The sequence below is a fragment of the Mesocricetus auratus genome, unplaced genomic scaffold (genome assembly GCF_017639785.1).
Source record: "Mesocricetus auratus isolate SY011 unplaced genomic scaffold, BCM_Maur_2.0 Super-Scaffold_100045, whole genome shotgun sequence".
In the NCBI taxonomy this organism is placed as follows: domain Eukaryota; kingdom Metazoa; phylum Chordata; class Mammalia; order Rodentia; family Cricetidae; genus Mesocricetus; species Mesocricetus auratus.
In genome coordinates, this window is record NW_024429222.1 from 1,346,583 (window position 1) to 1,373,538 (window position 26,956).

General features: G+C 43.0%; 1 protein-coding gene across 6 annotated transcripts in view; it reads left to right on the forward strand.

Moving 5' to 3' along the window:
- Window positions 1-21,716, forward strand: part of Phkb (phosphorylase kinase regulatory subunit beta) — a 183,520-nt gene extending 161,804 nt beyond the window's left edge. For 5 of the 6 annotated variants that reach the window (XM_005079191.4, XM_005079190.4, XM_013119903.3 and 2 more), the window contains 5 exons: window positions 6,014-6,148; window positions 11,078-11,207; window positions 15,674-15,781; window positions 17,651-17,791; window positions 18,418-21,716. In XM_005079191.4, coding sequence (XP_005079248.1) covers window positions 6,014-6,148; window positions 11,078-11,207; window positions 15,674-15,781; window positions 17,651-17,791; window positions 18,418-18,555 — 652 coding nt within the window. In that variant the 3' untranslated portion in view covers window positions 18,556-21,716. The remainder of the gene's footprint in view (window positions 1-6,013; window positions 6,149-11,077; window positions 11,208-15,673; window positions 15,782-17,650; window positions 17,792-18,417) is intronic. The other variant, XM_013119905.3, reaches the window with a different exon arrangement.
- Window positions 21,717-26,956: the final 5,240 nt, after the last annotated feature.

A 26,956-nucleotide genomic window follows, 5' to 3' on the forward strand; every position in this document is an offset into this window, starting at 1 on the left:
CTGTCTTCATCTGAGACCACAGAGATTGAAAGTCACACACAGACTGGAGACTGTCTTCATCTGAGACCACAGAGATTGAAAGTCACACACAGACTGGAGACTGTCTTCATCTGAGACCACAGAGATTGAAAGTCACACACAGACTGGAGACTGTCTTCATCTGAGACCACAGAGATTGAAAGTCACACACAGACTGGAGACTGTCTTCATCTGAGACCACAGAGATTGAAAGTCACACACAGACTGGAGACTGTCTTCATCTGAGACCACAGAGATTGAAAGTCACACACAGACTGGAGACTGTCTTCATCTGAGACCACAGAGATTGAAAGTCACACACAGACTGGAGACTGTCTTCATCTGAGACCACAGAGATTGAAAGTCACACACAGACTGGAGACTGTCTTCATCTGAGACCACAGAGATTGAAAGTCACACACAGACTGGAGACTGTCTTCATCTGAGACCACAGAGATTGAAAGTCACACACAGACTGGAGACTGTCTTCATCTGAGACCACAGAGATTGAAAGTCACACACAGACTGGAGACTGTCTTCATCTGAGACCACAGAGATTGAAAGTCACACACAGACTGGAGACTGTCTTCATCTGAGACCACAGAGATTGAAAGTCACACACAGACTGGAGACTGTCTTCATCTGAGACCACAGAGATTGAAAGTCACACACAGACTGGAGACTGTCTTCATCTGAGACCACAGAGATTGAAAGTCACACACAGACTGGAGACTGTCTTCATCTGAGACCACAGAGATTGAAAGTCACACACAGACTGGAGACTGTCTTCATCTGAGACCACAGAGATTGAAAGTCACACACAGACTGGAGACTGTCTTCATCTGAGACCACAGAGATTGAAAGTCACACACAGACTGGAGACTGTCTTCATCTGAGACCACAGAGATTGAAAGTCACACACAGACTGGAGACTGTCTTCATCTGAGACCACAGAGATTGAAAGTCACACACAGACTGGAGACTGTCTTCATCTGAGACCACAGAGATTGAAAGTCACACACAGACTGGAGACTGTCTTCATCTGAGACCACAGAGATTGAAAGTCACACACAGACTGGAGACTGTCTTCATCTGAGACCACAGAGATTGAAAGTCACACACAGACTGGAGACTGTCTTCATCTGAGACCACAGAGATTGAAAGTCACACACAGACTGGAGACTGTCTTCATCTGAGACCACAGAGATTGAAAGTCACACACAGACTGGAGACTGTCTTCATCTGAGACCACAGAGATTGAAAGTCACACACAGACTGGAGACTGTCTTCATCTGAGACCACAGAGATTGAAAGTCACACACAGACTGGAGACTGTCTTCATCTGAGACCACAGAGATTGAAAGTCACACACAGACTGGAGACTGTCTTCATCTGAGACCACAGAGATTGAAAGTCACACACAGACTGGAGACTGTCTTCATCTGAGACCACAGAGATTGAAAGTCACACACAGACTGGAGACTGTCTTCATCTGAGACCACAGAGATTGAAAGTCACACACAGACTGGAGACTGTCTTCATCTGAGACCACAGAGATTGAAAGTCACACACAGACTGGAGACTGTCTTCATCTGAGACCACAGAGATTGAAAGTCACACACAGACTGGAGACTGTCTTCATCTGAGACCACAGAGATTGAAAGTCACACACAGACTGGAGACTGTCTTCATCTGAGACCACAGAGATTGAAAGTCACACACAGACTGGAGACTGTCTTCATCTGAGACCACAGAGATTGAAAGTCACACACAGACTGGAGACTGTCTTCATCTGAGACCACAGAGATTGAAAGTCACACACAGACTGGAGACTGTCTTCATCTGAGACCACAGAGATTGAAAGTCACACACAGACTGGAGACTGTCTTCATCTGAGACCACAGAGATTGAAAGTCACACACAGACTGGAGACTGTCTTCATCTGAGACCACAGAGATTGAAAGTCACACACAGACTGGAGACTGTCTTCATCTGAGACCACAGAGATTGAAAGTCACACACAGACTGGAGACTGTCTTCATCTGAGACCACAGAGATTGAAAGTCACACACAGACTGGAGACTGTCTTCATCTGAGACCACAGAGATTGAAAGTCACACACAGACTGGAGACTGTCTTCATCTGAGACCACAGAGATTGAAAGTCACACACAGACTGGAGACTGTCTTCATCTGAGACCACAGAGATTGAAAGTCACACACAGACTGGAGACTGTCTTCATCTGAGACCACAGAGATTGAAAGTCACACACAGACTGGAGACTGTCTTCATCTGAGACCACAGAGATTGAAAGTCACACACAGACTGGAGACTGTCTTCATCTGAGACCACAGAGATTGAAAGTCACACACAGACTGGAGACTGTCTTCATCTGAGACCACAGAGATTGAAAGTCACACACAGACTGGAGACTGTCTTCATCTGAGACCACAGAGATTGAAAGTCACACACAGACTGGAGACTGTCTTCATCTGAGACCACAGAGATTGAAAGTCACACACAGACTGGAGACTGTCTTCATCTGAGACCACAGAGATTGAAAGTCACACACAGACTGGAGACTGTCTTCATCTGAGACCACAGAGATTGAAAGTCACACACAGACTGGAGACTGTCTTCATCTGAGACCACAGAGATTGAAAGTCACACACAGACTGGAGACTGTCTTCATCTGAGACCACAGAGATTGAAAGTCACACACAGACTGGAGACTGTCTTCATCTGAGACCACAGAGATTGAAAGTCACACACAGACTGGAGACTGTCTTCATCTGAGACCACAGAGATTGAAAGTCACACACAGACTGGAGACTGTCTTCATCTGAGACCACAGAGATTGAAAGTCACACACAGACTGGAGACTGTCTTCATCTGAGACCACAGAGATTGAAAGTCACACACAGACTGGAGACTGTCTTCATCTGAGACCACAGAGATTGAAAGTCACACACAGACTGGAGACTGTCTTCATCTGAGACCACAGAGATTGAAAGTCACACACAGACTGGAGACTGTCTTCATCTGAGACCACAGAGATTGAAAGTCACACACAGACTGGAGACTGTCTTCATCTGAGACCACAGAGATTGAAAGTCACACACAGACTGGAGACTGTCTTCATCTGAGACCACAGAGATTGAAAGTCACACACAGACTGGAGACTGTCTTCATCTGAGACCACAGAGATTGAAAGTCACACACAGACTGGAGACTGTCTTCATCTGAGACCACAGAGATTGAAAGTCACACACAGACTGGAGACTGTCTTCATCTGAGACCACAGAGATTGAAAGTCACACACAGACTGGAGACTGTCTTCATCTGAGACCACAGAGATTGAAAGTCACACACAGACTGGAGACTGTCTTCATCTGAGACCACAGAGATTGAAAGTCACACACAGACTGGAGACTGTCTTCATCTGAGACCACAGAGATTGAAAGTCACACACAGACTGGAGACTGTCTTCATCTGAGACCACAGAGATTGAAAGTCACACACAGACTGGAGACTGTCTTCATCTGAGACCACAGAGATTGAAAGTCACACACAGACTGGAGACTGTCTTCATCTGAGACCACAGAGATTGAAAGTCACACACAGACTGGAGACTGTCTTCATCTGAGACCACAGAGATTGAAAGTCACACACAGACTGGAGACTGTCTTCATCTGAGACCACAGAGATTGAAAGTCACACACAGACTGGAGACTGTCTTCATCTGAGACCACAGAGATTGAAAGTCACACACAGACTGGAGACTGTCTTCATCTGAGACCACAGAGATTGAAAGTCACACACAGACTGGAGACTGTCTTCATCTGAGACCACAGAGATTGAAAGTCACACACAGACTGGAGACTGTCTTCATCTGAGACCACAGAGATTGAAAGTCACACACAGACTGGAGACTGTCTTCATCTGAGACCACAGAGATTGAAAGTCACACACAGACTGGAGACTGTCTTCATCTGAGACCACAGAGATTGAAAGTCACACACAGACTGGAGACTGTCTTCATCTGAGACCACAGAGATTGAAAGTCACACACAGACTGGAGACTGTCTTCATCTGAGACCACAGAGATTGAAAGTCACACACAGACTGGAGACTGTCTTCATCTGAGACCACAGAGATTGAAAGTCACACACAGACTGGAGACTGTCTTCATCTGAGACCACAGAGATTGAAAGTCACACACAGACTGGAGACTGTCTTCATCTGAGACCACAGAGATTGAAAGTCACACACAGACTGGAGACTGTCTTCATCTGAGACCACAGAGATTGAAAGTCACACACAGACTGGAGACTGTCTTCATCTGAGACCACAGAGATTGAAAGTCACACACAGACTGGAGACTGTCTTCATCTGAGACCACAGAGATTGAAAGTCACACACAGACTGGAGACTGTCTTCATCTGAGACCACAGAGATTGAAAGTCACACACAGACTGGAGACTGTCTTCATCTGAGACCACAGAGATTGAAAGTCACACACAGACTGGAGACTGTCTTCATCTGAGACCACAGAGATTGAAAGTCACACACAGACTGGAGACTGTCTTCATCTGAGACCACAGAGATTGAAAGTCACACACAGACTGGAGACTGTCTTCATCTGAGACCACAGAGATTGAAAGTCACACACAGACTGGAGACTGTCTTCATCTGAGACCACAGAGATTGAAAGTCACACACAGACTGGAGACTGTCTTCATCTGAGACCACAGAGATTGAAAGTCACACACAGACTGGAGACTGTCTTCATCTGAGACCACAGAGATTGAAAGTCACACACAGACTGGAGACTGTCTTCATCTGAGACCACAGAGATTGAAAGTCACACACAGACTGGAGACTGTCTTCATCTGAGACCACAGAGATTGAAAGTCACACACAGACTGGAGACTGTCTTCATCTGAGACCACAGAGATTGAAAGTCACACACAGACTGGAGACTGTCTTCATCTGAGACCACAGAGATTGAAAGTCACACACAGACTGGAGACTGTCTTCATCTGAGACCACAGAGATTGAAAGTCACACACAGACTGGAGACTGTCTTCATCTGAGACCACAGAGATTGAAAGTCACACACAGACTGGAGACTGTCTTCATCTGAGACCACAGAGATTGAAAGTCACACACAGACTGGAGACTGTCGTCTGTGGCCTGTGGTCTGGCCCAGCACCCAGCACACAGGGACTTATGCTTTGTCTCCTCCACCTGGGCTCACCTGGTGTGGTTTAAAGTTTTCCTCCCATCATTTGCACTGAGACATCAAAGTCTTCCCACAAAGGAGTGTCACTATTGTATTGCAAACTAGCTTTGACAGAAAGAAGGACTTCAGTCTTTTGACTGTATCTGCCTTAAGTTTTCACGCCTGTGCACACAGTAGCCTTGTGGGTTATTCTTTAAGGGAGTACAAACAGAAAGACAATCCTCTGTCTTCTCCAACACACTATAGCTAAGTTGCATCTAACTGTCGCTTGTATTCCAAACATTGGCACTTCTCTGTTCCCACCAACCCCAAGTCAATGACCTATGTGTTTTTAAAAAAAACAATCATACTTTTAGAAATCATCATTATTCTTGTCCTTCCCAGGAAGAGAAGTTGTATGTGACGGCACGTCTCAGCCCTGTCTTAAGATGAGTCGCTTATGTGCCATTTGGTGTTGGCATGTTTCTTGCAGCAGCTATTTGCTTCCGTATACTATTATATGGCAGTAGTGAGTCTGACCTGGGAAGAATCTAGCTACTTAGCTTTCCCATGTCTTGCAACCAATTGCAAGTTCAAAAGCATCCTTAAGATTCTGATCAGGTTACAGTCTGGATGGAAGAAATACCAATGATGCAGGAAGTGTAAATGACCTTTTCCTCATCCCGCTCTGGATGCATCGGTGCTATGAAGGGAACTGCCGAAAGCAGCACGAGGCAATGGCATTTGAAGAGTTCTTTGCTCTTGCTTCAGGTGGATCATCCATGCCATGGAATATGAGCTACAGATCCGGGGTGGAGATCAACCGACCATGGACTTGTATCAACTCTCACCCAGCGAAGTTAAACAACTGCTGCTAGACATTCTCCAGCCTCAGCAGAGCGGAAGGTGAGTGGGGCTTTGTCACCCGTAGACCCTCAGAGACACGGAAACATCGGATATTTTAGCTGATTCGAATGAGAAATTAGTACAACACTGATAAGAAAATTCAGGCGTTGGGCATGGTGGTGCACACCTCTAATCCAGCACTTACGATGCTGAGTCAAAAGGATTGTTTGGGCTTTGTAGTGAGCACCAGCTAGAACAGAAGGAGGCTCAGTGGAACATGAGGTTACTTTCCCAGTAAGATGGCATTAGACACAGATGAATTGAAATGGCTGGATTTGTGATTCTGTGTTGATTTGCATTTTATATCTTTTTCCAGGTATAGTTTATAATTTTCCAATTTTTTTATTATTCTGTGCAAATATAACATTTTACACAACTGTGATTAAATTTTCTGTCTGGAGCTTTATGGCATGTTGCATCTCCTGCCAAGACTTTGGCAGAAGAGATTGGGTTTGGTAACATTATGTAGATGTGCTACCTGACTCTGCCTCCCTAAATAGACTGCAAGTGTCAGAGATAAATCCTTTCATATACTTTATGTAGAAGAGAATAAAACAAATATTTGTGGATTGCCTGGAAAGTTGTTTATTTTTTTATTTCCAGAATGAGCAGTAGTGTAATTATTTAGGCAAGTACTTATTTAGTGTATTTGTGTCTGGCATCCCCAAGGTGACAAAGTTATATGCCTACAAGAGTCTAACTGGACTATCTACAAGAGAGTTTGTGTATTAAAGTTTGTCTGCGTGTGTGTATATGTGTTTGTACGTGTGCATTTGTTCATATGATGACAGATGTGTGCCTCGCTGGCTTCTATAGCAATATATTTGAACAAAGGAGTGAGTCTCCTTGTTATAGAACGGTTAACGTTATAAAATGTTAGTTGTAAATGTAACAGCACCCCAGTGACATCCCAAGAGCTGAGCTTCATGTGGGTAAACTAACGTGACAGAAGAACTGGCAAACTTTCTCTGACGGTAATAAATTAATAAAGCATGTCACGGAACTTCTGTGACGAAAACAGTGTGGTGCTGGTGCTGAACAGATAGGCCTAAGGAGAGAAAAAGAGTACAGAGATGACCCTTCAGTCAATCCACATTGGCAATTTGCTACATGGTAACATTGCCATCGCAAGTCACTGGATCAAGAATGGACTTTTAAAATAAATACTTTTCACAACTGGATCACTGTTTACAAAAAGATAAGTCAGATACTTGTTATGATACACCAGAACCAGCTCCAAGTAGATTAGAGGTCTTCATGTAAATCATGGGATAGAGAAGATGGCATTGGTAAGTTTCTCTCTAACCTTGGAGTGAGAAAGGTATTAAGCGTGACTTAACCAAGGGTAGGATAAGAAATAACTAATAATATCAGATTCTAAATAACATTTTTCATGACAAAAATATTGTCAGAAGAAAACCAAGAAACTGGATCCAAATGTGCTCTGAAGAGTTAGTATCTAAGAATTCTTAAGAACTGATAGATAACCACCCCAAACCAAGGTGAACATGAACAATATGTGCATCTCACTAAAAATGGCCTTTGGCTATTTTAAAAGATGTTGATATTAATATACAGTTAGAGCTGTATCTGGGGCATTTCAAGAGACTTCTTACCTGTCACAGGGCCTAAGTGAGACCATGTGGTGAGCATTTGCCTAGGCTGTGAGGAGAAGGATCTGCCCATGTAACTGGGGGTACAGCCCTTTTTGGAGGAATTTGACATCTAAGAACTCTTTGCTTCAGCCCAGGTCCTTTTAGTAATCTGCTTCGGAGATATGTTTCCAACAACAGAAAAACAAATGTGTGTGATTAGATCATTCATTAAATCAGTGCTTATAATAGAAAATGTTAGCATTTCTATAACCTAAATGTCCACACACAAGAAACAATCAGGACAAAATGTGGTATGACACATAACAGGGCACTGTGCACCTTTGAAGAATGGAATTCTAAGGTATAATGTAAGATGAAAAAGTGCAAAAGAATGTCAGTTCTTAGTTTTTATTTTTTATCTTTATTTATTTATTTATTTTGGTTTTTCGAGACAGGGTTTCTCTAGCTCTTGTAGACCAGGTTGGTCTCCAACTCACAGAGATCCACTACCTCTGTCTCGTGAGTACTAGGATTAAAGGCGTGCGCCACCAACGCCTGGCTTAGTTTTTAAGTGCTTGTATTCATTTGTGTAGAAGAGTAAGTCAGAAACTAATGTGATCAGTGCTGCTCAGAGAGGATAAGAATGGATGGGAATGGTGAAGCGATACAGTGTAGCGGAGTTGAGCTCCTCATAATGATTACTCTGATAGCAATCTGAATTTCATGTGTATAGTAAGACTGAATAAGTGAGTAAATGTATTGTGACTGAAAAGGAGATTTCTCACTATTAGTGGCCATTCCTATAAAGGGGTAGGGGTGAGAGTAGGTTGGTTGGAATTGACAAACCAATATAAAGTTGTGGTTTTACACTGATGGATACAGAAATGCACATGGATCTCTGTTTGTGTGTATGCATTCATGTCTTTCGTAGTTCTGTCTGAGATGCCCAAGAGCAGTGAAACTGCCACAGTAATGAGCACACCTGAAACAGCTGCTTTCTAAACACTATGTAGGAAGAATCCGCCCTTCTTGGAGAAATGGTTGGTTTCGGAGAAAAGCAGAGAAACATGTAAGCCAGGAGCATCTTTGTGACAGAAAGCAAAAAAAAAAAAAAAAAAAAACCCTCAAAATACCAGAGAAGTGCAATTGGACACTGGAGAAACTGGAAGAGGCTCCTAGGACTCCCAGCTGAGATGAGGTTTTTTGTTTTTTCCAGATGTGTGTCTGCTCATGTTTGTAGAAGAAATACACAAATAATAGGAGTAGATTATAAACAGATAAGCTGATAGAAATCAGTGAATGGGAGAGAAGGGACTCTGCCTCAAGGCAGAATCTGATTAATAAATACAGATAGACTGATGGGAACAGAAAGTGATCACTGAGAAACTACAGCAGTAGCTGCAGACAAGAACCATTGTTAGAAGTAATGTGAAGTGAAAACTTCTATTTAACATCTTTACAATAGAAAGAAAAACAAGTAATTTAATTGTAGTGGACAAACCTGTCAGACTCTCTTCCCCCAAATGATAAAGGTTGACATCACTGGTGATAAGACTTCACTTCTGTTACCCTTGTGTGAGGTTTTAAAACTGACCCCCTATCTCTTCTGGATAGTCTTGCCCAAAATGCATTATTTTACAAGAAACCACCATAGAATTGGAAACTAAATGACACAGCCCATCCTGAATTGGAGCCTAACTTGGTAGAATGTCACTAAGGCTCAAAAAATAAATTTGTGTTATTGTATGGCTTTTGATTTCTTGGTGCCAATAATGAAGCTATGGTTATATAAGATGGTAGAGTGATAGAGGGCTTGAGTGAAGAGACATGGGGAATTTGTGTTATTTTTGTGACTTCTGTAATTATAAACGTCTTCAAAGTATTATGACAGTTTTAAAGTAGAGCTGGAGAAATGGTTCAGTGGTTAAGAGCACCGGCTGCTCTTACAATGATCCCACTTCAATTCCCAGCACCCACAGGGTGGCTCAGAACCACACAGCTCCAGTTTCAGGGAATCAGTGCCCTCTCTGCCTTCCACAGGCACCAGGCCTACACATAGTACATACATGCAAAATACCAATAATAATAATAATAATAATAATAATAATAATAAGTATTGCAAAGTAGTTTCCCAGCTCCATTGTGAGCATTCTCATATTCTTTTGATGTTCCAGGCAAATACTCCTTTTAAAGTATTTGCCGTAACCTCATAGAGCTATGAAATGTATCTTTGTTATTGTCACATTTAGTGAAAATACAAATGCAGAGGGTATTCAGTTACCAAAGAAAAACATCATCAAGGTACCACTAGGTGCTTGACCTTGTTGCCTTTTAGTAAAAAACTGAAAGCAATAGTGTAAGTCTGGGTCTATTAATGGAAACTTCAGCCATCCAGAGAAGATCACTCTTAATCACTAAATGTATCAAATTGCACTGATCCTCTGCCACACAATAGCATGTGTCTTTAGCTGTTTGCTCTGTCTTACACAGCCACGTTTGTACTTAGAAATATTGCCAGTTTGTTGATCCTGACACACCTTGAGTGTGATAATTGTGCGTTTCAGTCTGTCTTTACCAAGTGTAAATGACACACACAAAGGCACAGAGACACACACACACACACACATAATTTTCAGCTTTTGAAAAAATTATACTGTGTCACTGTGTGTTCTTTAAAAACAAAGCAAGTTTTGTATCTTTGGCGTTTGTGAATGGTAATTTAATAGAATTTAGGTTTATTATTATGGTTCTGGTTATAACTCTGATGTGTAAGATTCTGTATCTGGTTGACATTTAAGATTTCATAACTAGGTTTTTGAACTGAGACTTCAGCCTTATTTAAATGGGCAACTTTTATAAGATTTAAAATAAGATAAGATCATTTCATTTTGCATATACATACAGATAGATGGATAGATAGATAGATAGATAGATAGATAGATATGTAATACCTTTCTGAACATTTGCTGTTCATTTCTTACCAAATGTTTATTGAGCCCACTCTGGTAAGGATCTATAGAAATGATCAAGCTATATGATATCCATACCTTTCTGGTGCTTACATTTTATTAATGTGATAACATTGTAAAATAACCGTGAATTTGATAAGGGAAAATCATCTGAGGATGTCGTGAGCAACTCATAGCTTGCTAGAGAGCCTCATTGTGCCTGTGAATGCCAGAGTTTGTGACTGTGCCCTCCTCTTCCTCCACTAAGCATGGCAGACGTACGCCGCTGAAGCTTTTACTCTCACTCTCTCTGTTGCACACAGAGTCCTGCTCTCTCCAAAAACAAAGTTGATTTTCAGCACAGTGACTTTTCCTTTGTTCTACAGATCTTGGCTGGATAGGCGTCAGATTGATGGGTCCTTGAACAGAACTCCTCCTGGGTTCTACGACCGGGTGTGGCAGATCCTGGAGCGCACCCCCAATGGTATCGTCGTAGCCGGGAAGCATTTGCCACAGGTAAAGTGGCTAGGGAGAAAGGACCAACGGGAGGAAAGGGGTTCTCTCCCCTCTGCACTGCAGACAACTTTTCTTCTTTGCAGTGTTCTAAGAATGTTCAAAACAGGGGTGCTCAAAACAAGATAAAACGCCAGAATATAAGTTGTTGTTTGCATCAGAATTGTTTTTTATCCAGTCCATGTTTCTTTTATTCTCTAGTTTCAGTGTCTATGTATACAGAAAAGCTTTACCAAATGTGTAATTGCTGAGTTGTATCTATGTCCTTGTATTGGAGTATTTCAGATGCTTGCAGAACCTTCTCTTAATAGATAACACATGATGAAGCCTCTTATTGAGCAAGCTGTCTCTTTTCTGTTCAGTTATTTGTAAATTTAGGGCTTCTTATATGTATTGGTTTGCTTTCTATTGCTATGATAGACACCATGACCAAAAGCAACTTGTGGGGGAAAGGGCTTATTTCGTCTTCAGTTTCTAGTCTACCATGATGGGAAATCAGGACAGGAGCTCTAGACAGGAACTGAAACAGAAACAGAGAAACGCTGCCTACTGCCTTGATCCCTATGGCTTGCTCAGCCTTTTTTTTTTAACTTTGTTTTTATTTATTCTTTGTGTCTTTCACATCATGTATCTTGATCCTATTCATTTCCTGTCCCTGTGTATCCTCCCTGTGCCCTTGCAGCCTCCCCCCACCTGATACAATTTAAGAGAAAAAAGGAAAAGAAATGCAAGGGGGGGATGTGCCCATGGAGGCTGTAGTGTGACTCCGTGAGCCGTGCAGTAAACCCTTTTATCCGTGTGTCTTTACTGCAAGTGTTCACTGCAGAGTCCTCACCGGGACTCCTGTTGGTTATCCAGCTGTTGCCCTGTGTTGTGGATCCTGCAGCTTTGGGTCCAGTCCCTTCACATGCTCCAGCAGATCACAGATGGGGTGGATATTGGGGTGGACTAATTCATAACCCTGGTTCTGGGCCTGGGTAGTTAGTTGCAGCCCTGGTCAGCCCACCAGATCTCCCCTGTCTTCACCATCAGGGTGAGCTCTCCGGTATTGCCCTGGCTACTTCGCCCCTTGCTGTGATGCGCAGGGCCAGTTCTCCTGCTTTCCTGTCCTCAGGGTCAGCTCTCCCACACCTGCACCTTCAGGGCCAGCTCTGCTGTGTTGTCCAGGAGAGGTGTAGGGGTCTTTCTCCTGAGTGTTACAGCAGGTGGGGGAGGACAGGGATAGCTCTCCCATGCGTAGGACCTCATGGCCAGCTCTCCCACCTACCTCAGGCATCGATGGGTGTGACACGAGAAGATGACACAATGACGTCTCTCCCTTGCCCACACTGCCACATGACAGTGAGTAATAGAGCCAACAGGATTGGCTAGGCCAGGGACAGGGCCCATTCTCTGGAGTGTTACAGTCGATGACAAGTGGGTCAGCCTGCTTGCTTACATAACTCAGGGCCATCAGCCCAGGGGTGGCATAGCCCACAGTGAGCTGGACCCTCCCACATCAATTATTATTAATCAGGTAAATGCCCCCCACAGACTTGCCCACTGGCCAATCTGATGGAGGCCATCTCTCAGTTGATGTTCCCAGATTACCCTGGCTTGTGCTGAGTTGACCAAAACTAACCTGCACAGTGCATTAGCTTTCTTCCAGTAGTGATCTCTCTCCACCACTGCTGGGGCTTCACAAACATACAACATACATGGAAAAGCAGAAGTAGATTCCGCCAGCAGCAGAGTGGCCTTATGCTGTGCGGAGCAGGGAAGCGCTGCTGAGACGTAGCCCTGGGCTGAGAGACAGGCTTTCAGGTTCCTTGTGGTGTGACTTCTTGATGGTGTTGAGGAACTGCTGAGCCTTCTGTGCATGGATGGTTTTCTTGATTATATAACATGGCCTGCTTCTTTGATGTGATATCATTTATTTAGTCCTGATACTCAACTCACTCTGCATATACGGAAGCAGAAATGGAGTACAGTATCTGCTTCTAGTATTGAAACTTAACCACATTAACTTTGAGGTGGCTCTTTATATGAAAAAAAAATAGTCTCAGATGAGCCCATGTGTGTTTGCTTATACAAACACAAGAGTGTCTGTGAAACAGCTCACAAGAAATCGGTAGAAAAAGGGAGGCGGTGTCTAAGGATCTGTTATGGGCTCTTCATTGAACTGAACTCAAAAGTTGGGTGCCCTAGCCTTCTTTCAGATGCCCCATGGCTGCTGTTCTAGCCAGCCTGTCCCCTGACAACCATGACAGTTCCTCTGCTACTAGCCCTCATGGGCAGTGCAGTGTGGTCACCTATCTCAAGCCCCCACCCCACCATACCTATCAGGCTCCATTTGATTCTATGATGGTCTCAGCTGTGTTTACCAGCCTCTCTTTGCATTAAAAATATATACATGTATATTAAGTATTGTTTCATTTTACAGACTCAGTTCTGGTTACAAGTCTGTGTGACCTTTCTCTTCTTTCTTTCTTTCTTTGGATCTGTGGCCATTTCAGTCTCAGATTGTTATAGACCTGAGTTGTTCTATGTATTGATCTTTTAATCTCCATTCCATTCATTTCTTCCCTGCTCTGTATTTATTGCCATCCATTGCTTTGAGGTTAAGAGTGCTCTGTTTTCTAAGACCTAGTGGTGCGTCATTAGGTTATTTATTGAAAATCTTTTTTATTTTTAGTTTATTTTTATTATTCTTAACTATGTGTGTTGTATTGGTCAGATTTCTCTAGAGTAACAGAACTTATAGTGTGTGTGTGTGTGTGTGTGTGTGTGTGTGTGTGTGTGTGTGTGTGTATGCTTGGAATAATCACAGTGTAGCTTAACTTGCAAAAGCATCTGGTCTACACCCAGAAGAACCCATAACCACTGAACACTTTGAACTAACCCTAGCCCTAACAAACATAAGTTAAAATACCTACTTATATGTAAATTAAAACTTTCAAATAAATATAAGTATTAGTGAAAGAAACTCTCTTTTAGGAGTTATAGAGATAGTACCATAAGGGAAAGATGAAAGACAAATTTAAAGAAACTCAAGACGGGATTGAAGGCCTGTCTTTTCCCAGCCTGGAAGATCTGGATTAAAGGCCTGAGTGATGGATATGTGCACATGAGTGCAGGTGCCCACAGAGACCAGACGTGTCAGACTGCCCTTGGAGCTGGCTGTGAGCCACCTGACATGGTACTGGGAGTCCTCCAGAAGAACAGTATTCTTAGCACCGAACTATCCCTCACAGTAGCCACCTGTCCTGGCAGCCCAGCTGCAGGTTTCCCAAATCACTTACTACTTGTAACAATATATTGGGTTATACTGACTGTGGAGTACAATACTTGTACTGAATATAGGACTGAGGCGTCATCACAGCAGACTGAATGCCTTTGTCACTTACGTCAAGAAGGGCTTCCTCAGTCCTAGTCTAAGTAGCAAATAGATGCACTTTGTTTTAAAGCTATGGCTAAGTTCCTTGTAAACCACTGGGATAAAAAAGCAAGTGGGTGCTGTCTTCTGCGTCTCTTAGAATAATGCTACTGGCCTTCCTGGCACCTGCCAATTAGGATTTCTCCCTCCTGTCCTTAGGACTTCTCTCTGTCATATTTACTTTTCTCACCAGGTACCTGGCCCTAAGCAACAAAGGGGAAAGGGTCTATCGTAACTCGTGGTTCAGAGGAGCGCAGTCCGCTGTGGCAGTGAAAGGGTGACAGTGGGAACAGTGGGGTTCAAGGTGTGAGCCAGAAACAGGAAGTGAGGGATGCTGGGCTTTTTCCCTTTATCCAGACCGCAGCTCCTGCTGCCTACATTTAGGCTGGGTCTTCTTTACTCAGACCTTTCTGGTGTCCCTCTTTAAAGCTCTGTGTGCTTCTTAATCCAGTCACAGTTGGCCACCATGCTCTCCATGCTCTGATGTGGATGGGACCCAGTGTCCTCAGTGATTTGTCCCAAAAAAGGCAAAGGGAAAGGTTCTTTTAGCTTTGCCTCTGCCTCTTTTTTTTTCTGTTTCCAGCCATTTCTTCACATAATTTTTGCTTATTTGTTGCATTTTTTCTGTTGGAAGCTTGGGGAAAAACAGAAGAAATGTTACAAATTCAATAACAATGACTTACATCCTAAAGTCCAACAGCAAGCATAACTTCTCATGTTAATTCTGAATACAATATGTACTCTATTCATAGTCTCAATTTCTAGTTGTTACTTTTATTTATGGAATGGATTTTTAATACAGTCCTTTCCCCTAAAATTACTAGCATAATGAAGATAACTACTAAAAGTGGGAGGCTTAATTTATCACAGTAGTTGGCTGGCTGGCTTCAGTAGTTTGACATATATAAAATTTGGTCACAGGAGTGAAAATGATCTCTCTGGTCTTATAGAAACTGGAAAGATTATTGATTAGAAAATGAAATTCCTCTATTAAACGATACACAGGATAACATTCAGCATGTTAATGTGATTGTGATCTTTTTTTCTTTTTCAGCAACCAACCTTGTCGGATATGACCATGTATGAGATGAATTTTTCCCTCCTTGTTGAAGACATGTTGGGAAATGTTGACCAGCCAAAGTACAGACAGATCATTGTAGAGGTTTGTATTAAAAAAGAAAAAAGTAGATCATTGAAGGCTTGCTTCTGTCTGCTCAGTGAAGAATAATTTTAAAAAATCAAAAAACTACCCTCTCCCCCAAAACCAAGAACTCTGCCCATCACCTGTCAGCTCCTCCAAAAGAGTCACCAAGAAGACAGACATCCTTGACCTGGACCAAGTACCTTACCGTAAACTCCCTTCGGTGGAGAAACCAAATGGACCACTCATCCTGCCACAGCCAGTGCATAACAGAACCATAACAGCAGAGGGAGCAATCATTGCCTTCCATTTAGTGTTCAGCTTCTCCTACTTTTAGGAATAGTACGCGACGATTGTAGAATGTTGGAAGAGTTTAAAGAATTATGGGGAGCAAGAGATCCTTGCTGCTAGTGATCAAAGGACATCTTTCCAAGCTTCGTCTGTGAAGAGAAGACATTGTATAGCACGCTAAAGTACATGTACCTGTGAGCACATTCACATACTTGCCCTCAGTCCCATATAACCCTGTACAGTGAGTTCCTGGAATGCAGAATTTAGTGTATGGCCAATGCTCCCACTGTCTCTTTCTCTGGCAATGTTTCTATCAGACATTATATTCTTGCAAGTAACTCGTGTGTCTTATTGACATAGGAGCTTGCAGTAAATATTCACGTAGATTTGGCCCCTGCTCCACCGTTATTTCTGGAGCTGCAGCCAAACCCGAGTGATATTCAGTCTCACCTCTGATGGCCCAGGATGTGAATAGGATTGTCACACAGCAGGTAGAAGGAGCAGTGCAGAGATGGAGGTCCAGAAAGGCAGGGTTAGAAGGATGCTTTCTTTGTGCCATATCCTTAGCTTTTCATGTGCAGTGTCCAGGAAGATAGTCTTCTCGTTGACCTCTGATGACCTTGGCGCCTTTTCCCCAGCTGGAGAAATGTCCTTTAGAACTGCAACACAAGAACGTATTATCTGTCTAATGCCCTCCCCGCCCATAGGTCTGCCACATTGTGACCCCGGGATTTTACTGTAGTGTCTTCAAGTTCTGCCTCGCAGCATTTAGATAAGATGTACCCAGTAAGATTCCTAAGCTTGGAACTAGGAAGTCTTTGCTGGTTAGTGTACAAAGCATAAGGCTCATCAGAAGGCCCTTACCAGTTACCACATACATGGACGTTTGTTGTCTAAACTGAGCATTATAAGCCAGCTGTGGTAATTCAGACCTGTAATTCCAGCACTTACAAAGCAGAGGGTGCGTACATCTCTGAGTCCCAGGACAGCCAGGACTATGTAAAGAGACCTTCTTCCAAAAAAACCTGAAAATTAAAACTAATAATAAAATGAGCATTATAAGATCTTGAAAGGATGGCTCCATGGTTAAGAGCACTTGCTGCTTTTCTAGATGACCCAAGTTTGGTCCCCAGCATCCACATCAGGTGGCTCATAATTGCTTAAAACTCTAGTTCCAAGAGATCCAGTGCCCGCTTTTCTTCTGGCCTCTGTGGGCACTGCACTTGCATGCAGACACTGTGCACATACACACACACTTATGCATAATCAAAAATAAAATCTTATCTGGGGACAAATTGTGGTGCAGCCAAATAGGTTGATGAAGGCAAGCTCTTGACCAACTGAGCTTTCTCTCCATCCCCAAAATGCATCTTCAAAAAACTAGCAGTGACTCAAAGATCTTTCTGTGGTTATAGGAATACTGTGATAAACATGCTTGTTCCAAATAGAACAGGTGCTACTTATGTTCAGAGTTAGGATCCTATCCATAATGCTTCTTAATATACAGAGTGCTGGTCATCAGATCCATGATGAAACCCTGTCCAGACTGTGTCACTGTTGTGGTTCATGTAGGTGGCTTTTGATATCCGTCTCTTGTAGCTACTAATGGTCGTGTCCATTGTGCTGGAAAGAAACCCTGAACTAGAATTTCAAGACAAGGTGGATTTAGACAGACTGGTCAAAGAAGCATTTCACGAGTTCCAAAAGGATGAGAGTCGGCTGAAAGAAATAGAGAAACAAGTAAGTGGAGAAGCCAGCATTCGGACGAAAGTTTCATTGTTTCAGCTGTTGAAATGGTCTCTAATCTTACCATTTCACACCCAAAACAGATTTGCAGAGTACAAAATTAGAATGCTTGAGAGACCGTCAGACTTACTTGAGGAATTAATATTGCTTTTTAGCTAATTACTAGTTGATTGAGCTATGAAGTTCTGACAAAAGAAGAAAAAGAAATCTAAGATGAGATAGTTTTTTATATGGCTGACAATTAAAATGTGTTTTGCCAGGGAGAATCCACTGATTCCAGAAGGCTGTAAAATAAATTCAGAGGAAGATGGGTGTGTAGAACGGGCAACACTGGGGCTATGTACTGTCTAATGTAGTCCCTTCTGGGCTCTCTGTTTAATATTATATGCTCATCTGTGAAAGGGTTCCTTCCCTAAGTAAATAATCACTAGCAAAGGGAAGGCTGCTAAAAGTGTCTGCTTTTGTTTATATGCTGAGAAGATGCCTGGGGAAAATGAAAGTGAAGTGTGGGAAGCTCATAATTTCCATGAGGAAATCTTTCTGCAAATGTATTTCCCTCTCAGGCAGCTGCTGATTTCACCTGTCAACTCCAAGGACTTGTTTACTCTCTTCCTTTGTAGGATGATATGACCTCCTTCTACAACACGCCCCCACTGGGAAAACGAGGAACCTGCAGCTATCTGATGAAGGTTGTGATGAACTTGCTGCTGGAAGGAGAAGTCAAGCCAAGCAATGGGGACTCGTGTCTGGTTAGCTAGCCAGGGGGGTGTAGGAAGCATAGGTGATAGCTTTCCTGCTGTGCCTTTTGTGTTGAAGCTAATCCAGGCAGCCAGCAATGGGCGAACTGATGTGCTAGTGAGGTAGATGTTGTATTCTGTTTGCCTTCATTAGACCTTTGCATGCCAGCGGCAGTTGAATGGTAAGCAGTGATTGGAATCAAGTGAAACCCCAGTTTTCATAATTTGTGCCAGCTACCGTAATCTTCACTGAACCATAGAAGTAGTTTGGGAATCAAAAATTCACTGCTACATGTTCCAGCATCCTGCTTCTTTAGACCAAATTTTTGCCTTTCGGCCATTAAAAACAAACTTGGCAGTTGGCAATGCTTTACTGGACTTAGGAGGTGCTATGAGGTTGTAGCACCATTGTGCTGAAAAAGCAAGATCAGCAGTACACATCGAAAAAAACAAAACTAACCCCTGATATTTAACCTCAGAAGCTTCATTATTAATAATGCCGTACAAAACTCTTAGTTCTTATCCTGGAAACATGACTATGGTTTGGGACTGTGCTAAGTTTAAGGGCTGGTCTAAGCATTTTCTGAGCATCTGATAAATATAGGATTACAGAAGTGTTCAGAAGTGTATTAACTGCACTCATATATACGTACCACATACAGGTGCATACACCTACACATAATTAACAAATAATAATAAGTATTAAAAGGTCTTATGTAGTTAAATTTGTAAAAGAGAAGTTGAAAGTCAAAAAAATCTGTTTCTGAACTAACAAATTGTCTGGAAACATTCTTTGTTCAAGTTTACAATACTGAACTTAATAACCCTGAATGTTGTCATTTAATTGATTTGGACATGGAATTAGCTGCCAAATTTACGTAAGCAAGTAGATTAAATATTTAAATCTTATTAATGTATTTCCTTCCTTGATGTCACATGTGACCCACTTTCTTGGGCTCTGGTCCCAACAAGCATGATTTTTCTGACCAGTCTTACTGAGTTTCACCTAAGACATCAGGTTTGTTGCATAAAATTTGTAGCCCAGTGTTAGAGTCTGAAAGGGATAAGTGGCTTTTCCAGGTTACAAGTCAACTGATACCAAGTAAATGGATGTGTGAACACCTGAAGAAATGCAGCCCAACACTACTCTGACCGGTTCGAGGTATGACTGGCTCCTAGATCATGTATAGGACACTATGTGTGTCAGTCAGCAAAGCTGGGAATAATGGCACAATCCAGCCTTGCAAGCTAGACAAAGAAGAGAAATAGATTACCTGACTCAGTGTGTGAAGAGAAGTTATGAAAAGATGGTCCAGAGGAAGCCACTTACAAAACTTAAGACTGAAAAGCATAGTCATGAAGCCCATGGAGAGAGAATAAGTTCTGATGACTGATGTGTAGGGAAGAGAAATTAAAGAATGGCAGAGAGGAAAAGCCCTTGAAATTTTTAATACTTGTTAAAATTCAGAAGGAAGTAAACACTTGTATCCTTAAGAATTAAATCTTTTGATTAGCTCAGAAAAATTGCAAAAAAACTGCTCTTAGTTGAAATAGACATCACTTGCAAGTCTGCTTTCTGAATGAGCACTTAGCTTCCTGTGACATGTGCTAAATTTTGACATTTTCTTCTGCTGCTCAAAAGAACTGTGTATCAACTTTTTAAAATATGAAGTACAAAATTTATTGTTCTGCAAGATATTTGGGGAGGATCAATAAATCTTGATGTCCTCTATCAGAAGCAATGTCTGCTTTCTAATTAGAAAAGCAAAATAATCTTAAGAATCAGAATGCAGAACTCATGAAATTTACAAGTTCCATTTGATCTACAGAGCCCACATGTTTTAGCAGCTGTGCTAGAGACTGACTAAAATATTAGCACGTGTACTGAGGCATGACAAGCCTTAAACCTGATTTAAAGCCCCTCTGTCACACTGGCACGTTCTCTGTGTTAAGTTTATTGTACAATCAACGTCTGTCGGAAACTCCTGACTGCATATCAAATTCAACTGCATTTCCAGAGCATTGTTAGAAGTATGGTGTCTTCCAGACTGCCTTCCATTTTATTTAAGACTTTAAAAAAATGGTATTTCAGCCTTTAAAATCAAGATATGAGCTTATCTTGATATCATCCTCGATAAGCTTTCAATGCTTCATAAGTACCAATAAACATTTGTTGAATATCTGAATAATTGAACTTTTTACCCAAATCTTAAAGAATATATTTGGATACATTGCTAAGCCCTCCATGAACACGAACATTAAATAGATGTCATATAAAGTCTAAGAGGCAGCACAGTGTGGAAACAGCATCAGAGATGCACCCCATTCATACTAAGGAGAGGCTGGAAGCAGCATAATAGTATGCAGCGAGACTGTTAGAGCCCTGTCTCAGAAACTACACGTGTGAGTGAGAAACGAGGGAGGCTAGATTTATAGAACAGCAGCCACAGCCTTCACACGAGGGGACAGGCACCACATAAACTTAGAAAAGCAGCAAAGAGACGAAAGAACTGCAGGAATTTGTCTAGGGCCCTCATATTCTGGCCTTTCAGAAGCTGAATGGGTCTGTGGGTAAATTGTGAAAAAGTCTAATACATTCGGAGGTTCAGATGAGGGTAGGGTCAGCATCAGGAAGTAAGAAAGGAAAATGTTCTCCAGAGTGAAAACTCTTCTCCAAGCCCATGTTCCAGCATCCATCATATGCTCCAAAAAAGCCAGTGCCAGCCCCTAGGTTAGGAAGGAGCCCTTTCTAAATAACCCAGTTATGGACCCCAAAAGCATGATTCTTTGGACAAGTACAACTCAAGGACATACAGCTCAGAATGAACTGGATTTCAGCCCCTTTGACCATCACAGTTTTTCCCAAGCAAAGGGAACCCACTGAGAGTGGGCATTTTGACTTTTCAACTGAGAGGGGGGCAGACGAGGAGCAGGGGTGACCATGATTCCTCCAAAGGTATAGCTTCTGCTGTAGATAGTGGGAGCTGGTACCCCCGACCTGACCTGTGTTTTGTTCCTTGCAAGGGTTAGACTTATGACCGGATGTGGCTGCGTTTGATGACCACACTCTCCCCTACCCTCGTTTCTTTATTTTTCCCTGTAATGTTATTTGAAACTGTCGGTTCTGCATTCTCTCTGCTTTGGTTATTAAACAAAAAGAGACGAGCCTGTCTAGATGAGAAGCCTGCTGATGAGTCACACTGTGGAATAACTGCCGGCTCCGTATTTTTCTCTCCTTCACACTCCCTTAAAAATCGCCACACACACTAGAATAAGACCATTTATGTCAAGGCATCGTTACCCTTCATTTGTCCAGTAACAAAGCCCCACTAGATTCAAACTTGCCCTTTTAAACACAAGTTTGTGGAAATGACATGTCCTTCAGGAACTCCCCACTGACATTTTTTTTAAAGAAACAGAGGAAATGTATCTTTTAAATTTTTTTTATTTTAGAAACAATCTTATTTTATATATCAATACCCCCCATTCCCTCACCCTCCCATCCTCTCATGCCCCCCACCAACCCTCCCAACCAACCCCCCAACCACTTCCCAGGGATAGTGAGGTCCTCCACAGGGGATCATCAAAGTTCATCACATCATTTGGGGGAGGGCCCAGGCCCTCCTTCCTGTATCTGGGCTGTGATACTATTCCTCCATAGGGAATGGGCTTCCAAGGTCCATTTGTGTACTAGGGATAAACTCTGGCTCCACTGTTAGGTTGCATATACGGCCCAGACCTCCTAGCTGGTACCCACATTCAGAGACCTTGGTTCAGTCCAATGCTGGTTCCCTGGCTTTATGACTAGGGCTCTGTGCTCTCACTAGGTCATGTCAACTGTTTCTGCGGGTTTCCCCAGCATGGTCTTGGCTCCTTTGCTCATCCCTCCTCCCTCTCCACAAGTGGATTCCAGGAGTTTGGCTCAGTGTTTAGGTGCGGGTGCCTGTTTCTGCTCTGATCAGCTACTGAATGAAGAGTCTAGGAACGGTAGCGAAAGTAGTCATCAATCTCATTATAGGGGAAGGCATCAAAGGCAGCCTCTCTACTACTGCATAAATTCTTAGTTGGGGTCATCCCTGTGGATCCCTGAATATTTTCCTTGTTTCAGACCTCTCTCTAAAAAAATACTGGCTCCCTCTATCAAGGTATCTCCTTTCTTGCCCTCTTCTATTCCTCCCCTGTCTCAGTCTTCCTGATCTCTCCTGTTCTCCTCCCCCCTCTCCCCTTCTCTCCTTTCTCCCCTACGCTCCCAATTTGCTCAGGAATTATTGTCCTCCTCCCCTTCTTCAGGGGACCATGCGTTCTTCTCTTGGGGTCTTCCTTGTTTCCTACTTTCTATGGTCATGTGGTTGTAGGCTGGTAGTCCTTTGTTCTATGTCTAATATCCATATATGAGTCTTTCTATGATTGGGTTACCTCACTCAGGATGTTTTCTTCCAGTTCCATCCATTTGTCTTCGAATTTCAAGATTTCATTGTTTGTTTTTCCTCTGAGTAAATACTCCATTGTGTACATGTACCACATTTTCTCCATCCATTCATTGGTTGAGGGGCATCTGGGTTGCTTCCAGGTTCTGGTGATTACAAACAATGCTGCTATGAATATAGTTGAACAGATGTCCTTGTTGTATAAATGTGCATTCTTTGGGTATATGCCCAAGAGTGGAACTGCTGGATCTTCGGGTAGACTGATTCCCATTTTCTTGAGGAATCTCCATACTGATTTCCAAAGTGGCTGTACAAGTTTGCACTCCCACCAGCAATGGAGGAGTGTTCCTCTTTCTCCACATCCTCTTCAGCATAAACTGTCATTGGTGTTTTTTATTTTAGCCATCCTGACAGGTATAAGATGGTATCTCAGAGTTGTTTTGAGTTGCGTTTCCCTGATGGCTAAGGATGTTGAGCACTTTCTTAAGTGTCTCTCAGCCATTTTAGATTCCTCTATTGAGAATTCTCTATTTAGTTCTGTACCCCACTTTTTAATTGGATTGTTTGGTGTTTGGTGACTAGCTTCTGAAGAAATGTATCTTATTAAAAAAATCACCTCAATACCAGAAAAGAATAGCCATGAAAGACACTGAGCCAGCTTGCTTTGTCATGCACTGGGCTCCATTTCCAGCTGCTCTCTCCATCTCCAGAGCCAGTTATGTTTAACTTTCTGACACCAGTTCTCATTTTAGGAAAGGCTCCTTGTGTGTGTTTCATCTTCATTCTCACATTTCTGTGCTTTCAGAGTTATTTTTTGTCCTTTTCTTCCTTGCCGGAGCCTTGCTGTTAGTTTCCCCCGAGGGGGTACTGGTTGTGGATACTGTAGAATTAATGGGATGGTGACTCCACAAATCTGTCCTTAGCATATTCCAACAGAGCGTAGTCCAAACAGTTCCAAGATTAACTTCTGCTGCTTCCTGTATGTTGGCTAACTAGTGATGGCTCAGAGTGTGTATCCACACAGTTGAAGGTGCTTGGGGATATATGTCTGTCCTGGAAATCTGTACTAAGAGGTTTTGGTGTCACCATTGTCATCTATCCCATGTGAAACTGGACTTAATTCCTAGAAACTTTCATCTCTCTCAGAAATAGAAGGTAAAATTTCATGGCCCATCTCCTGACCCATCAAGTAAGAGGCAGACACATCCCCCATTCATGACAGTGAAGAGAGGGTGGCAGCAGCCTGTCCCCACCCTCAACTTCCATGCCTTGGCTTTGAGGGAAGGGTGCCCTCTTTGAAAGCGAAGATCAGACAGAGTTACCCCATGCCTGGCCTTCAGCAGCACCAAGCCACCATTTTAGACCCTTTCTTCCTGAGGACAGCCATGGCTAAGGTGGAGGAGCTGGGCTGGTAGCAGGAAGGAATGACACGTGTTCAGACAGGATGGGAGGAGATTCCTAAGGCCACAATGCCAACTGAATTACTGGATGAAGCACAGTGTGAGCTAACAGCTTGCTGAGCATCCAGAAGATGCTATTGTGCGTACTGAGGGAGATCAGATGCTCTCTGTGGAGCTTGTGTCCTACCTGGGTCTAAAGATGAGATAAGGATTGATAAATTCTATTAAAAAAATAAGGTGGGGAGAGAGTATTGGGGCTCCGAAAACATAACCAAGGTATGGCCGTTGGCATGCTGTGTTTGAACTACCGTGGACCCATGGTGTGTCTGCCCTCCCACTGCCCTGATGCCTTTCCTGACTGGCCTTCTCTGAAGCTTCCATCCTACCTAAAGCAGAACCTTCCAGAATAACTCAACAGGAGAAAGGCTGGAGCTGAGGCCACATCCGACCCTGGTGAACTTTGCCCCAAGCTGTTGTTTGTTCCTCATATCCCCTCTAAAAATCCTGTTTTCTTTCTTTCTCTAAATGTGCCTGTAGCCACATTTCCGTAAAAAGCATATTCCCCCACCCCATAAAAAGCATATTCCCACCAGCCACCTGGGAGTCCCTCTTGAGTCCATGCCATCTTATGACTCCCATTTACAGGTCAGTTAAGGTTCCTGTCTGTGAGAAGCCTCTGGTAAGGGGTCTGAGCAGCAAGACAATCACAGTGAACACAAGCAGGAAAGGGTGGAGTAGGGATGGGCGTTTGAGTTGAAGACACTATAAGCCTTTACCTGAAGAGTAAGTCTGCCGACAAAAAGAATCCAGAATGGGGCTGCAGAGATTGCTCAGCAGTTAAAAGCCTTTGCTGTTCTTGCAGAGGTAGGTTCAGTTCCCAGCACACACACAGTGACGTGTGTGTGTGTGTGTGTGTGTGTGTGTGTATCATGTATATGATTTATATATATGACAGGTATATGCTATATATAGAGGGGGTGACTTTGTGTCACTGTAGAGGTGGGCTTTGAGGGAACTACCTATTAGTTCAGTCATTCAAAAACGGACTAACAATAGCTTACATTTACTGAGCACAATACACTGGGCATTGAAGCTCGTTTGTTTGCTTTGAGACAAGGCCCATGTAACTCATGCTGACCTTGAACTAGCTAAGTAACTAAGGATGACATTGAACTCCTGACCCCCCTGCTTCCAATCTGAGTGCTAGGATTTCTGGCATAGGCCACTACACCCAGATCTTAGCTCTACTTTATAGTTCTATGTAAGAACTATATATTTTACATAGGAGGAAGTCAGGGCAGAGTGGTGAGACTCCAGATTAGAAACTCAGAACTCAGGGGATGCCATCACAGGCAGAGACAAATTTAAAAATAAATAATACACATTAACATTAGACAATTCTCAAACTTGTGATGATTGTTGGAAAGAGGCTTCCTGAAGAAGTAAGTTCATCTGTTTCTTTAGACACTGGAGTAGGGCTAGGAGGATGCCCTTGTCACCTTCCATTGGCCACTTTACAAAAGCATTGTTCTGTAACACAAGGTACCTTGAAGACAGCAGGATGTGTGTGGGACTTTTTCTGGGAAAGGGAGCTGATGGAAACCGTGCAACTCTGACTTAAGTACTAACTCAGTTCTTCCTTCTAAAAAGATTATTAGAGACCGTTGTGTCCAAATTCTGAACCCCAGAATCACCAAGAGACCTATTCTGATGCAAAAGCGGAGAGTCTTTATATTTTTGATTGTTAGCCTAGCCTTTAACAGCTGAGCTATCCCTCCAGCACAAAGAGTTAACTGTATTAACTCAGTTCCTCCGGCTGTCCAACACAGTGGGTGGGGTGAGAAGGACCTGGAGTGACCAAGGAGCAGGGATTTTATTGGGGTAGAGAAAGGGGAGTATCCAGGGGTCCACAACAGTCTCAGGATTTGTGCACTTCTGAGCTTGGACAACCTGTCCTGAGTTGATTGGTCAACTGGTTGCCCTTCCAGCGGTTGCTGTGCTCTGCACATCACTGTCACTGTCACCATAAGCACACCCAGAGCCCACCAGCTAACTTCTGATTGGTTCCTTGCCACATGGAGGTATCTGGCTTCCTGGTGACCAGGAGATCAGGCAAGGTCTGATCAGGAGGCTAGCTATAGACATTAAAGGAAAGATGAAGACATAGGATAGTGTCAGGAGGGCAGTTTCAGTCCATACTTAATGCCTCTGTTTATGCATTCCCTTAAGTAACCAACCAAAGGTGGGGGCAATCCAGAAGGCTTCTATTAGCATGTATAAAGGGGAAATAGCAATTACTTCCCTTCATCCTAAAGACACTCTGTAGCTGCACTAGTACTTGGCCTTCAGGTGCTTCATAGCTGCATGTATCACCCTTCAGGATGAGTGTACACTCGCCTGGGCCCAAGTCTGTTATTTACATAGGAGTCCTTCACCACCACCGAGGCCAGGGCATTCTGTAGCCATTAAGCTAGTATCTTAAAGACAATAGGAGTGATTTAAGCTCTCTGAACTCATGGCAAGATGGAATGGGCTTCCATATATGGTCCTGACACATTCCCTATCTAGAAGCTCATTAATATTCATGATCCTAGC